This window comes from Rissa tridactyla, chromosome 1 (genome assembly GCF_028500815.1).
Source record: "Rissa tridactyla isolate bRisTri1 chromosome 1, bRisTri1.patW.cur.20221130, whole genome shotgun sequence".
NCBI classification, from domain to species: domain Eukaryota; kingdom Metazoa; phylum Chordata; class Aves; order Charadriiformes; family Laridae; genus Rissa; species Rissa tridactyla.
In genome coordinates this window covers 17,740,995-17,755,235 of record NC_071466.1, presented here as the reverse complement: position 1 = coordinate 17,755,235, position 14,241 = coordinate 17,740,995, and the positions used below count along the sequence as shown (strand labels likewise).

The window sequence follows — 14,241 nt, the reverse complement described above, 5'->3', positions numbered from 1 at the left end:
AGTCATTTCCGTATATAAAGCACTAAAGTGACATTATATCTCATTGCATGGTAGGCTTGTCTTTCTAATCAGCACTGCCTTCTGATGCAATAGTTTAAAAAACAAAACAAAAAAAAACCCCAACCAAACAATACCCTCCCCCCCAAAAAACCCAAACCCGAGAGAGAGGAGAAATCCATACAAGTCCTGTTCTCAAGGGCTACTGACACCAGAAAAGAAAACACTCACACATTTCTCCTTCAGTACCTTAAGAAAAAAGTCATTACAAAGGAATAAGCAATTTGGAAAAAGCAGGAAAGTTACCTTTGTGTTTTCTAAATCCTTAGAGGGTAGGAGAGATTGAAGCTTCCTCAATATATGAATTTAAATAGTATGGTAAAAATTACCTTAACTCAGATACTATTCAGCTAAAAAAGAAAAATTACATTTCACTGAAGGCCCAACTAAAAAGAGATGTATTAAACCACAGGAGAGAACTGTATTTTGCCTATTCTTTGGCATGTACAACATATTGAAATAAGTCTTTTAAGTATTAGTACTACTTTTATCCTTGTTTCAACAACACTGCTAAAAAGTGCAAACCTACAACTCTTTTTAACTATTTATAAGTAGCATTACTGCTAATTATTCAGGAGGCAGAAGTACAGCACTTCACCCTAGAAAGAATGTTATTCCATTACGCATTCAAGTAATAAATTTATGTCAATCTGGGAGTCAGAAAGAGAGAGAAAGGAATTACCAAAAAAAGACGAGCTGCTCAGAAACAAATACAGAGTGATTTTTTATCATTCCATAAGATAACCCATGTTTTTTTACAAGCCCTACAGAGTGTATTAAGACTAGTTTTAATTAAAGGTGCACGTAATGGAAGCTAAAGCTGTGTCGCTTGAAGAACAGTCTTCTTCCTTATAAAACTGGCTTTCAATAAAAAAAGTTACGTGTTTCCTATACCTAAAAAAAATGCGTGGGAGTGTACAAGCCTCTCCCAGCTCCAAACAGAGCAATGTGAACTCTAGGCTTTTAGTTCATCCTTTAAAATATATCCTTTATTAGAAGCACTTAAAGTCTGGAGGCAAAAATAAAACCATGACAAAATCCTGGCTTAGACTTCTATAACTTGATCTCATCTTATTTTTGTAAGTATGTCAAACTTTTTTGAAGTACCTCTGGGAAAATAAAAGCTTAGCATTCCTGTTGTTAACACAAAAGCTGAATTTTGGTTATTACATAAAGACCAAAATGATCTGTCATCTCCTTAAGCAAAGTAATTTTAAAAACAAGGTCAGCATTGTATGCTTTATCTGGCTGACCTTATCCATTTTTTGTTCATAATTGCACACAGATTAAGTTTTACATGAATTTTGTGGTCATTCACACCATGTCCAAATTAACTTTATAAAATTACTCTTTTCTGAGCATTTTTATTTTTATCTTCATTGTGCTTTTGAGGAAAAAGCGTAAAAAAAAAAAGAAAGTAAAAAGAAAGGTAAACAGAAAGGTAAAAGACTCCCTCATGCAACTCACATATCATGTTCTTATTGTATTAAACATATGATATGCTACTCGACTTGAATTGATATATCGTTATAACTGGGGATTTTTGGTAAATTTCCTTTAAAAGGGCCAATTGTAACACTTCTGCCCTCAAACACTGCTCAACTATCAAACAATCCACAGGCTCCACTGGGATGGGAGAGAACTGCTTGGGGAAAGGGAGGACCACAAGACTTATGGGCAGACTTGCAGCACCAGTTATCCTTCAGACTAAGTATTTACGTTCTTGTTTGAGGGCCACAAAGTTAGGACACATGTACAAAAGAAACAGAAAACACATGGACAGATGAAGACGAATTCTGCAATGAGGAGTTACACAATTAGTGAAGAGTAAGGGGGAAACATAAATCATTCAGTGTTGCAATCATGAAAACCAGAAAAAATTAATTTAAGAGGTGATACTGATAGGGCGATAATTAATTGTGTTGTATACACTTGGCAAAGAACTCAATGCTACGCAGAGCACTGTAAGCACAGGTAAGGCCACATAAATTGGAACAGATATTCGTAAATAAAAGCCTGGCTTCTCGTCTGGCTTCGCAGTCCTTTGCTGTGCCACTGCTTCATATTCCTCTTGGTATCTGCCTGCCCCGTGGCTCCAGCACTGCCCCTGCCCAGCCAGGATGTCCTGGAGCACTAGCGAGGCAGGTACCTGCCAGCATGAAGGACACACAGAGCTCTACCCATTTTTGTTTGCTTCTAGCAAAAGCTGTTATTCACGGCCATCTTGTACTCAGGTCAACATGGCTTATATCTTCTTCTGACCGACTGCTCAGCAGCACTTCTGAGATTAAGTTTTGCAACTGCAAGCAGCACCAGCAACGCCAGGAAACCCACTGCAGGGGGCTACAACTCCCACACAGACACAAGTGTGTCCTGAAGCAATTAGGGGCATAAAAAAACCCCAAACAGACAAAGGCAACGAATGCAGATCTGATTTACTCTATAGGCTTTTAGACAGGGTATTTATCCATAAAGATCTACGTTCACAAGCTAGCAGTAAAATTATTTCGTTAATCTGTAAAGCTTAGGTTCTGCAAGTGGAATCGGAGATTCTGAATTTTTAAGTTACTCATATAATACAAGTATCTTTCCCACTGCGTAACTTCTAGCTACCGATGCTCAGCATTTCCCACTTAAGCTAACAGCGAGTGTGAAATTCAAATTCTACAGCTCTTGCCACACAAACGAATAAACAAAAGTTTCACTTAGATATATGGTTTTCAATAAGGAATGAAGCTATACTATTTCCGACGCCAAAGAACATTTAAAATGCTTAGTTCCCAAGACAGCTGAACAACAGCTACGTTGCCTTTGCAGTAAAACTAGCTGAATTCCACATTTTGTATATTTTGATGGCAGCCAACATACCCTCCCCCCCCAAATCCAGCCACACAGGACTCCCTTGCAATAATGCTTGCCTATTTACAGCCAGTCATGCTTGCATTTTCTAGGCAGTCTTTAAAGTAGTACCTTAGTGTACTGCTCGCTCATCACAAATAGCAAAGACTTAAGTAATAATTAGGTCAAGGAACATCTCCATAATTTCTACAGGATATCCAACTCCAAGCTGAAGTTCTCGATGCTGTGGCAAAACTTTGTTTTATTTAATAGTGTTTAGAAGAAGCAGAGTTTGTTAGTGAGGGCACAGGAAGATGTGTGTCTCGATCTCTTAATCCCTGTGGGTCTACACCTGTAGCCACACCAATGCGTTGGCTACTAGATTATGAAAAAACAATGTTAGACACATCCTGTTCTGCTGCCTTATTAAGACAACCTCTGGCAGACAGCTGAGTTTAATGGCTGCAGTTCAGTTTGCCAGAGCATGACAGACCTCTCCGTCAGAACTCATTTTATTAAGAAGCGAGCATTTTGCTTAAAAAAATAACATACAACCCCCCGGCTGCAGCCTTCAGCCCCAGTTTAGGATGGCTCTAGACAGCTGTTGAAGTCTTCTCCTGAATTAATTTCTAAAGTCACGGCACTGCACGGGTGCGCTGCCTTACCTGTAAGCCTCGTGGTACACTGTAGCAAAGCTCTGTGTAAATGACAGGTACTTGACAGATTACCTGAACTAACCTTTAGCTACCTAAAATACAAGTGCTTTCCTAGAAACAGATGCCTATATTAGGGGCAATATGCTAAGATTTGTTATTACATGCTAAATTTACTGCCGCACACTAAAGAAGTCAGTTCCTCAATTTTGGAAGATAGTCCAGTGAATAACAACAGTTTGTTACCTTATGAAGTAAAATATTCCTGCTAACAATAACATATCAATAGTTCAATGAAAACTGAGATAAACATACACAAAATTTATTTCTGCCTACTTGGAACCTTTAAGTTACTTATGATATCATACGTGCTGCTCAGCTCCCTTGTCTACACGGCAGTTCTCCAGTAATATTTTGTTACTTTGCAAAGTGAGCAATCAGTAACAATTTCTGTTCACTGTGCAAAAACACATCTAGCAGAAAACTTAAGCCACAAGGGACAAAGCAAGCCTTAGTATTAGTGAAAAGAGCTATCAAGTGAGTAAAACACAAAAACAGGAGGGATACAATATTTACTTTCACTACAATGAGAAGTTTCAGGTATTATTTGTGACTATTGATTAAAAAAGTTCATCCAGAAGCAAAAATTTTAAATGCGAAAAAAACCCCAACTTTGTTGGAAAGACTCTTCACTGAGTGTTAGCTAGCTAACTTGTCACATAATGGATTCAAAACTTTTCACATGATGGATCTCTTCAGAATAAGACACATCACAGACCATTTTCCCTACCAAATATCGAGCAGTGAGGCAAATTAAAACCGAGGGACACAATACAGCTATGAATTTTCCACAAGTGACTTGTTATTTTCTTCCTGCATCTTGTAAACGAAATTTTCAAAGATGTTTCTCTTTATCAGTGGTCATACCTTCACTGGTCAAAAAAAGCCATGTTCAAAGACCAAATGTCTGGCTTCAGTACCGTATCTCTGTTAAAAGAGCCCAACAACAACAAAAAAACCCAGCCAAAACCCAACACCCAGCCCCCCAAACCCAAACACCTTTGATGGAACCAAGACAAGTCATTTATCTTGTTGATCTGGGTTAGCTTCAGATAACACACAGAAGGATGTGCAACGAGATTCAAGGGACAACACTGTTTGGGATTCACTAAGAAACTAAAATAACTATTGCCCACCATTTCCACTGAAATTTGAACACAAGTATATCCTGTTATTTAAAAGACATATTACAGGGAAGGGGGAAAAAAAACCCGAACAAACAAACTCTAAGTCCTCAGTAAAACTTCCAGCTTCACTAACATCATGGAACTCCAAGAGTACAGAATTCAAGACTGTATTTGTTTTTAATGTCTTCCTTACTTTCTAAAAAATGTCACAAATCTGACAGTAACATAGCTTTGTACTGGTGTACATACAAAGTGACTGAAAAAAATCTTTTATTGAAATACAATAAAATTGTCCTAGGAAATTAACATTTCCCTGGAAATCTCATTGACTAAGCTGATGAAAGGCATCAAACACCAGCTAAAACGAACTCTTAAGGAATCATGGGAAACAAAAGTTGATAAGAAGTTAAGTCCAGGGCAACAGGACAGAGAACATGAGAGGCACATCATAAAATAAGAAGGACAAAAGAATGGAGACAATGAACAGAGAGCACAGAAAGAATCACTTTATCATGAAAACGGCTGTGTAGTATGCTAATCTTACTAGCAAATACTCTAATACTAGTGGCAGAAAAGTAAGAAATCTTCAGTCTTAACACAAAAAAAGTAGTCTCCACAACATCCAGGAATAATGCCATCAGTATTTCAACAGTATTTGACTCTCTTTCTTTCCATCGTATACTGGAAGGCAAGAAATCCGTTACCTAACGTCTAGCCAATTTTACAATATATATAAAAGAAGACTGATGGCTACTTTAGGTGAGACATTGTTGACAACCAGATGCTAACTGCAGTAAGTAGAAGGAGAGCTACTGGGGATGGAGAGAAAGTCAAGTCACTCAATCTCTTAACTAAGACAGGTAGACATCTTTAAGGTACTCACAGATGACTGATGATGATGATAAGTGTAAGTAACTGGTCAGATGCTTGCTGTTTTCAAATTCCCTGGATGCATCAATAGGTCTTGTTTATGCACAGTAAATATGGAAGTTATAATCTTGGCTTCAAATACCTTTGACACTGACATTTTTGGAATTATAATAAAATGCACCCTCATTCAAACAAAAAGAGTCTTTTACAGTACTTGCCAGAAAAGATGAAGCTGAGCAATTGTTTAGTTTTTCCAGGAGGTATTTAAGTGCTAAGGCCTCCACACATAACACCTTGAGTGTTAGTGTCACTACAGGATACTAAAATATCATGGCAGAGTGATAAAAACTAGCAAGGACACAATGTTCACCCAGTACCGAAAAAAAAACCTGTCCAAAGATATCAATACAACCATGGCACTGTATCCAGGCTATATGGACACAAATGTCAGGAAGGAAGAGGAGGCTGGGCTGGATGCAGGATGTTGGACTACCTGACCTCCACCAGTCCCTTCCAACCTACTTGATTCTATGATTAAGAAAAGCTCAGAGACCCAGTAAAGGAACATTTTCCAGGTATTGTTATCCGTATAGAAGAGATACTTCGTTAGAGGCAAGCTTCAAGAATGCTGGTGTAGTGTAATTTCCTCACAAAAGGAAGACCTTGACTAAAACAGACCTTCTCTAAAACAGACTTAGTCCTCCAAGAATTAAGAGCACTGAACATTAGAAGACTTTATTTTCCGTATTCCTTAAAAGAACATCTAAAATTTAGCAAAAGCAGCTATTATTCTTCCCCCAAGCAGAGCTTTATCATCATGAAAGCAGGTAATTCCTCTAAACTTAATTTTATTCACAAAGGAAAGGAAGGATCTGTCAAAAAGGAAAAGCTGACCGAAGAAACGTTTGCTCTTTCTGCAGATTTTTCAGATGCACTAGGTTGACTGTGACCTGATAGGATGTACAGATTGAGACGTCAATAATAGCATCACTAGAAAAGACAGACAACATTTGCTTCTATAGTACAAAGCCTCAAGGATTTAGACAACAATTTCCAGAAGCAGTTCTCTAAGCACCTTCTTCTACACATGGCTGCTCGCTACATTTTTGAAGTGACACATGAAAACACAGCAAATACATTTAGATGATACAACATGAATAATCTAGTATTATAGAACTTTCAAGTTAACATGATTGCCTACTTCTCTATCCACCAGATGACTCAAACACAGCTTGACTCATTAGCAAGTGCAGGCTAATAAAACTGATCCCGGGCAGGTGAGTATAGAGGTGAGCCTGGTACGAAGCCAGTTTAAATGTAAATGGAATCCTGATTTTTTGCATAAATCCTTTAAGCAGTTCCCATTCCAAACAAAGCAGAGTGACCACTACATATACACTTAATGAATTATCAATAAGGTCCCTTTGAGGTTTTTTTTCAGTGTTTTAGTGTTTTAAGCCAGAATTTCAAGAAGTTCCAAAAATCTGATCTTATTAAGTATGAAACTGATCCCAAAGTTCTCCATTTTCTGCATATTTCTGAGTTGGCAACAGGAAGAAGTTACTGTGGAAGAGTGAACAAGTGCATGACAGAGCTTCAGGCATGTAAGAATACACTTTTGGCATTCAGTAAGAAAAAAAAATCCCTTCTGAATGACCTAATTGTGGCAAAAGATAAGGTGTTTCCAACTGGTGTGGAGGAGTGTGCGTCTCTGTTTACTCCCACGTATACCCACAGTTCTTAAGGAAATTTTTTTCTCCTTCTTCATAATAGGATCCAATATTGATCAACGAGATGATTATGAGTTTAATGCTCTGTAAATGGATTAAATGATTACATCTTAATTAAAAGCCTTCTGTTTTAGAGCTGCACTGATATTGCCAAACAAGAAAGTGTTTTCTCCAGGGTGTTATAGTGCTTTCTCTAAGGTCTGAGGTTTCTACTTCGAAGATGATCTTCTTGGGAGAACTACTGACGTACAAATTTTGTGGTACTCTTCAGAATGCAATGGCACACCAGTACTCATGGCTTCCAAACACAGGATACTTTCTTTTATTCTGTTTTTCTTGCCTAGTATGCATAGTGTTTTTCTTAGAAAAACAAAGTACAATACAAGCCAATATAAATATTGTCCTAAGCACCGGTAGATTAAGAATACTGTTAGCGATAGCAAGCAAGAAGCTCTCTGAATATATCCATAAATCCACCCTTTCAGAGATTCATTCCATATTCAGCTTCTTAAGAGCCTAAAAGAAGTCCGCATTAAACTGTTTATTGTGCTTCACATTTTGACCAAATTTCTTTTGGTCTGAGCTTGGGAGGCTTTTCAGAATTGTTGCTTCCTATACAGAAAATGTATTTGTGCAGGAACCTATTAAATGTCAAAATGGAATAATTACATATCATATCCCCATAGCAATTATTTTGTTAGTCTAATCTATTAAATAATTCTGTTACGCTGTACATGCTTAAAAATCATAAATATTTCAAGTGACTTTTTATTAACTGATTACAGATATCCTTTTTTAAGATCACACCTGTTTAAACAAACTGATAAGAACATTCACATGAACAGTACTTAAAAGTCACAAAGTACTACCTTAGATATAATGGGAGGTTTGCTTTAAATACACATCTTGATGACATCAGGACTGGAACGGCAGTATCCTCAAGAATGCTAAACAAGAAGGTTGTTTTCAATGCAGAAAAACGTCCAATGAATTCCTCGTTTGCTTTTAAAAACTGATATCAAAGTTGTGTGTGATAATGCAGCACGCTTATAAACAACGTTAGGGCCACGATCAGCAAAGTGGTTCAAAAACGTGTATGGCAGAGCCTGGGCTTTTTTGGTTGGTGGGGGGCCTTTTCTATTGGGTTGGTTTTTTTCTGTTTTTAAGAATGCCTTTATATAGCAAAAAGTTCCTCAGCTAGCCTAACGTAATGCCTTCATTTTTCTAATTATGCTGAAACATCAGTTAAGAGCCTACCTGATGTTTTGGAGAATTTGCTGTGCTGGGATTGATATTCCGCAATGCCTAAGAGTAAAAATAAGATGGATAAAAATTACTTTAGCTGCATGGTTTGCTTATGCAGGCTGTCTTATAAACACCATCTTGTAGTATCAAGCCCCCAAGACAGGCCAGATGAGACAGGATAAGGGAGTTTAGAGACTATGAAAATCATGACACAGTGAAACAAAACTCACAGGTTTACCAAGGATGCATAATTGACAGATAAGCTTAACGACCAGGGAGAACAACATGAAGGGAACTGGCTGTCACCTGGTCCACAGTTAGTCAGGTTCTCAATGACAACTGAGGCAAGAAGACAATTAGAAGGCCTACCTCGAAGCATGCTAGCACAGAGTAAAATGTTTGTTGGTGGATTAATAGCAAAGCAGGAACAGCAGAAGCCCAGGTGCTTAAGCGGAGAGAAAGTCCTGATGCCACCTTTGCAGTGTATTCTTACCTAGAGTACTATAAAAAGTAACGGCTGTAAAGATGACCCCTCTTACACCAAGAGACACTGAAGATTCCTACAAAACAGGCCTTGACTACAAAGGGGATAACAGGAGTCAGATTCCAGGACAGAATACTGCAGGTGACGAAGAAAGAGAAAAGCTGTCTTTGAGGACTTTAAGACATTATCCTCTACTGATACAAGGCCCATCACCCAAAGTGAAAAGGGAACAGGGTAAGATTTTAGAAGGTTTTCCTCAAAGAAACAATTAGTGCTTTCTCTGACAGCGTCAAAAAAACAAGGAATATCCTAAGGATCTAACACAGATGGTAGTAACTCTAAAAACATTCAGATAGAAAAATCAAAGCAGAATGCTTAAAGTCAAATGGAAGTCAAGCCCGAATTCAAAATCCAGAGATTCCAATGTCCAGTCCTACACTTGAACTTTTGCTACATAGAGTAGAAAAATACTGAAAGGAATAGCTTGAAGCCTAATCACAAAGTCTGAAATTCTTCAGCATAAGAAAACCAGAGGTTCAAAACGCAGCACGAGTGATCCAGTTATTCCATGCTCCACTCCACTGTTTAACAGATAGCAACAAGGTGTCTCCTCAATTAATCTTATACAAACTTTAAAAGTACTTTGAAATCCTACAGACTGCGACAGGTTCTAAAAGTGACTTTCCTCCACTTAAAAAGGAGAGCTAAAGCAGCTGTGGGAATCAACTTTTGTATGACTCAGAACTCAATGAATACGGAAGATATTCTCATGAGGAATATCCAATCAGATCAACAGTGCGTAATGTCATCCTAATAGTAAAGAAGCCTGTTCTTGGAGAGTTTTGTTAGGGAGAGGAATGAGGGAGGAAAGCAAAATCCTTCAGTCTGTAAGTCAGATGCTTTCACTATTAAGCTGATATCGGTAACAGAATGAATTCAGACCTGTTTAGATCTCAAAGCTTTTTGTACAGTCACCGGTCTTTAAGCCTCACTGAAACAACAACTTAGCCAAAACAAAACATAATGTACAAAAGAAATAGTGGAAGTAGGTGTCTAACCTGTGGCCTCACCTGCCGAAGCAGTTCTTGATGCTTCAGTCTCAGCCTTTCCTTCTCCATCTGTAGCTGCTGAAGTCTCATCTGTTGCTGCTGATTGGAGCTACTCCCACCCATCACACCACCTTGGGGACTCTGAGGAGCCAGAGGGGGTGGCTGTTTCACTGGAGCACTTTGGCTGATTCGCTGATTCATGGCTAAGGAACCAAAACAATAAACATTTAAAAACAAAATTCAAACAGATACATGCAAGGAAAGTAGTATCCTTAGAAGGCGTGTATTAAAAACTTTATAAAATAAACCTACAAGCCATGACAATACAAAACATGCAGCTACGTCGATGTTCAGAGTCTGAAATGTATGCTCACATGTGTTATTCCTGTGAAATCAATGCAACAGTCTCGTGTTGAAGAGTACATACTTGTTCTAAAAGCTTCTGAAAACAGTTAAATGCATGAATTGGTGAAAAATTCAAAGTGGTAGTAAAATATTTCAGGTTTAGTTAGAAGGATCTCTCTCTTCTTCCTAATAAACTATTCTCAATTTAGACACAAATAATACCAAATCACTTCTCTTATTCGTGTGAAATCTCAGAATCATTAAGCTCAGGAACACAGAGAATGACAAAACAGATTATCTCACTTACATCAAACTACGTTTGCTTAAAGGCCACCATTCTTTCCAAGGTGGTGCAACAATCATTCACATCAAGTTTTGAGTGGTACAGACTCTACTTAAGGCATCTTGACATGCAAAATTAGAGCTGGTACAGAAGTGGCAGATGAATTACACAGCGAAAAATACTGCCATCATCGTAGGAAACATTTTGCCCGTGCTTATTTTTCTTTTACCCCACAGAAGTATGTGATGCATCTTCTCTGGGGCATGGAGAAGAAAGAGTGTCGTCTTGTATGGCTAATGCACAGTGAGAACCCATCTTCCCTTCCACCATAAAAGCAAGACCTAAGACAATTTTATTTTTATGAGATAATGCATGACTGGGATGCATCTACTTGACAGGCGTGATTTTCCCCCCCCACAAGACCAGTATAGTTAAAGTCAACAGCAGCACTGGAGCTCCCGTAGTGAAACAGAGGGCTGGGAAAAGCTGACTGTATTACAAGGGCACTATTTTCAAGGGCTTTCAGTTTTGGAACTAGCTCTCCCATCTTGTTGTCTGCAACAGCCTGAATCTCTTAACGTTCGCAATCTCCTGCAAAATGCATTTGCTGAAGCAGTGATGGGAGAGTGGTATGGATTTATTTTTATTTTTTTCTAGGAATGAGGATTATGGTTTATGGGAAACTAAGAGGAAAAAAAAAAAGGGAGTGCGCTTCTTTTTAGGATGACAGACTGATTTGGTGCGAAGAAAACCATCTGTTGTATTAGTCTGCATGAATGTTTTCATCATATATAGAGGATTCCTGGAACACTAACACTTCTAACCATCATAAGAAAGGAGAATTGTCTCAGAAAGAATCTGTATCGTCTTTTCTCTGAAAAGCCCTTAAGTCTCCACTGTCTTTTGAGCGTTCAACTTAAGGTGCAGCAGGCGCTTGTCTTCTGTTCCAAAAAAGCCTAAATATATTTATCTCATAATAGCAGTAAAAATGGCTGTTGCTTCACAGCCTTGCTCCCTTTTCCCACTGCCACAGCTCAGCTTTCCATTGAGAGGTAACATAGGAAGAAGAAAAGCTGTATGCTCACTGGAGTGAGAACAGAAAAGAAAAAAGTCAAAACCAGTTACAGACTCAAGTCTCTCGTCTACCCTTTTGACTATTCCTTAAGTCCAGCACAAAGTAAATAGTCTATAACAGACAGGTGGGTCACATTCTCATGAGTCAAGTCAAAATAAAATGAAGTGTCAAATAGCTTGAAGTAATTTGAAATAATCTTTGATGTAGTTGCTTGTGAGAAAGCATCATACATCTGATCACAAACAAGATAAAACTTCCTCTAAAGGTAAGTGAACAGGTAAAGTAGGAATAGAAACTGAATCCCAGTAACAAGTAGGAACAACAGAGAGAACACGAACGGCCGAAGGTTCAACTCCAACCTCCAAGTCCCATCCTAACCCAGTGGGGGAAAAAAAATAGTGGAAAGATGACACTTCTGTGGATTAAAGCTTAAAATCAAGCACTTGATCTTACAAGACATCCAGCACCATTTCACCATCAAAACCGAACCTCAGGAAGAAGGTGACCAGGATAAGCCAATCAACCAGCTTTGTGACATGAGCTGTGGTCCCTAGACCAGCAATAGAAGAGACGGGACAGCTTGTTCCTCTGCTGAACAGACACAGAAGGTCCATGCGTCCCAAGACACCAGAAAGTGTTAAGCAGAAGTTTCAACAGCACCAACAGCTGTCCTGCAAGGATGTGGGCAGTGAACGGCAACTACAAGCTCCAGGACCTCCAGTGGGCAATCTCTGCTGGAAGACTGACAGCAATTAGACTGCCTACATTTACCAAATCAGGATGAAGCTGAAGCTAGAGAGAGCAATGCAAAAGAGAGCCCGCCACCCAGCAGCTCTAGACAAGCTGGACATGACACTGCTGGAGTGGGGAACAGATCTCCTCCTTTCTCTTTCTACCCAGAATCCTATTAAGTCTGGAACCAGGACCATGCCCTTTGCTTTTTATATCTTACCCTCCTTCACCTCAAAAACAGACAATGAAGGGGTTAGTAGGGGACAACAGAAACCAGCCGTCTCTTGCTGTTAGCTATTTCTGCAACTCAAGCAGAAGTCTGTGCTACCCTTCAAGAAGTTCCAGGATTCAAACCCTGTTATTAAACAAGATGGAAGGTCAATTACAGTGGAAGGTAAAAGGGGACAAAGGTTAGAAAACTACAATCACCTGAAATAAGGACATCTAAGTTAAAAGCACACCACCTAGTTTGTAAAAATTAAATACCCAAAGCTGAAGAATGTCAATTTTCTTTTGGTTAAAAAGGCTGCTTATATGGTCTTGTCTCCAATGATATAATGACGGTTTTGGAGTCCCTGCCTCATGCAGTTCACAGTCAAGTCACGTTACAGATAACCTCGTAAGAATTTAACAGTTTCCAGCCTTAGTTAAACACTCAGGTGCAGTATCACTAACATCCCTTCAACACGTTATGAATTTGTTTTTCCTGCAGGCACCATACAAGTGTCACTCCCCTAGGTCTCTTTTCCACTACTATGCAGCTTTGGAAATAATTTACTTCTCATGCCAAGTTCTTCATATTTTATATACCTGTATCTTTCTGACAGCTGCTTGTATTATTCTATTTCTCTCTGATAACAGTTTGCTCCGTTCTTCCCATCTACTGACTTTGCAATTAAAACCATAAGAAACAAATCATGTTTGTCTGATGTTTTTCATTTTATTCCCTCATCCTACATCCCTGAAAGGCCTTCTGTTGTCCATTCTAAAGTAAGGTATATAAGTAAAGTGTATCTAAAACAGGAATATAAATAAGATATTGAGACTTTGGTGTATACTTAATATTCATCAATATTGGGGGGAAATTTAATTATATGATTTGGTAACACTTCAGAAACTAAACCTAAAAATATAGTTTCTAAGTTCTTATTTAGGTATCCATCAAAAGGATTTTTCGGAGCATGTTATTATTTCAAGAATGCAAGTGCAAAAGACTTCAAATTGACAAGATTTTAAACTGCCCAGAACAGACCGTGGACATGTTTTTCGTGTAAGGGACCTGTTTTTAACTGTGAAATTAAACTAAACGTTTGGACATTAAAAGAACGTACTGCTAACTGAATTTTAGTGCCTTAGCAACATACCCAAGAACCAGTGGAAAAAAAACAGCAGTAATAACACTGAAGGATTTTCAGCTATCTTGTCTGATTACACACGCGTGCTATCTTCAAGGGAAACAGAAAGAAGAATGTAATTTTCTATAATTTCCAACCCAATATTTAATGAAACGCAGGAAAACACATCTTGTTTCAAGTGACAGGAAAAACCAGAGGGTTTTAAAGGTTTTTTTGTTGTTGGTTTGTGGAGGGGGTTGTTTGTTTTGGGTTTAGGTTGTTTTGTGGTTTGGTTGTTTTATGGTTTGTTTTTTTTTTTTTTTTTTTTCAATTCTCAATTCTCTACTACATACCGAGGC

At 38.3% G+C, this 14,241-nt stretch overlaps 1 protein-coding gene across 8 annotated transcripts in view; it reads right to left on the bottom strand.

The window, feature by feature from the left end:
* YAP1 (Yes1 associated transcriptional regulator) overlaps window positions 1-14,241 on the bottom strand; it is a 93,560-nt gene that overhangs the window by 13,573 nt on the left and 65,746 nt on the right. For 2 of the 8 annotated variants that reach the window (XM_054188214.1, XM_054188210.1), the window contains 2 exons: window positions 10,123-10,316; window positions 8,593-8,640 (listed from right to left, as the gene is read on the bottom strand). In XM_054188214.1, the coding sequence (XP_054044189.1) occupies window positions 8,593-8,640; window positions 10,123-10,316 (242 nt within the window). The remainder of the gene's footprint in view (window positions 1-8,592; window positions 8,641-10,122; window positions 10,317-14,241) is intronic. The other 6 variants (XM_054188215.1, XM_054188211.1, XM_054188216.1 and 3 more) reach the window with 3 other exon arrangements.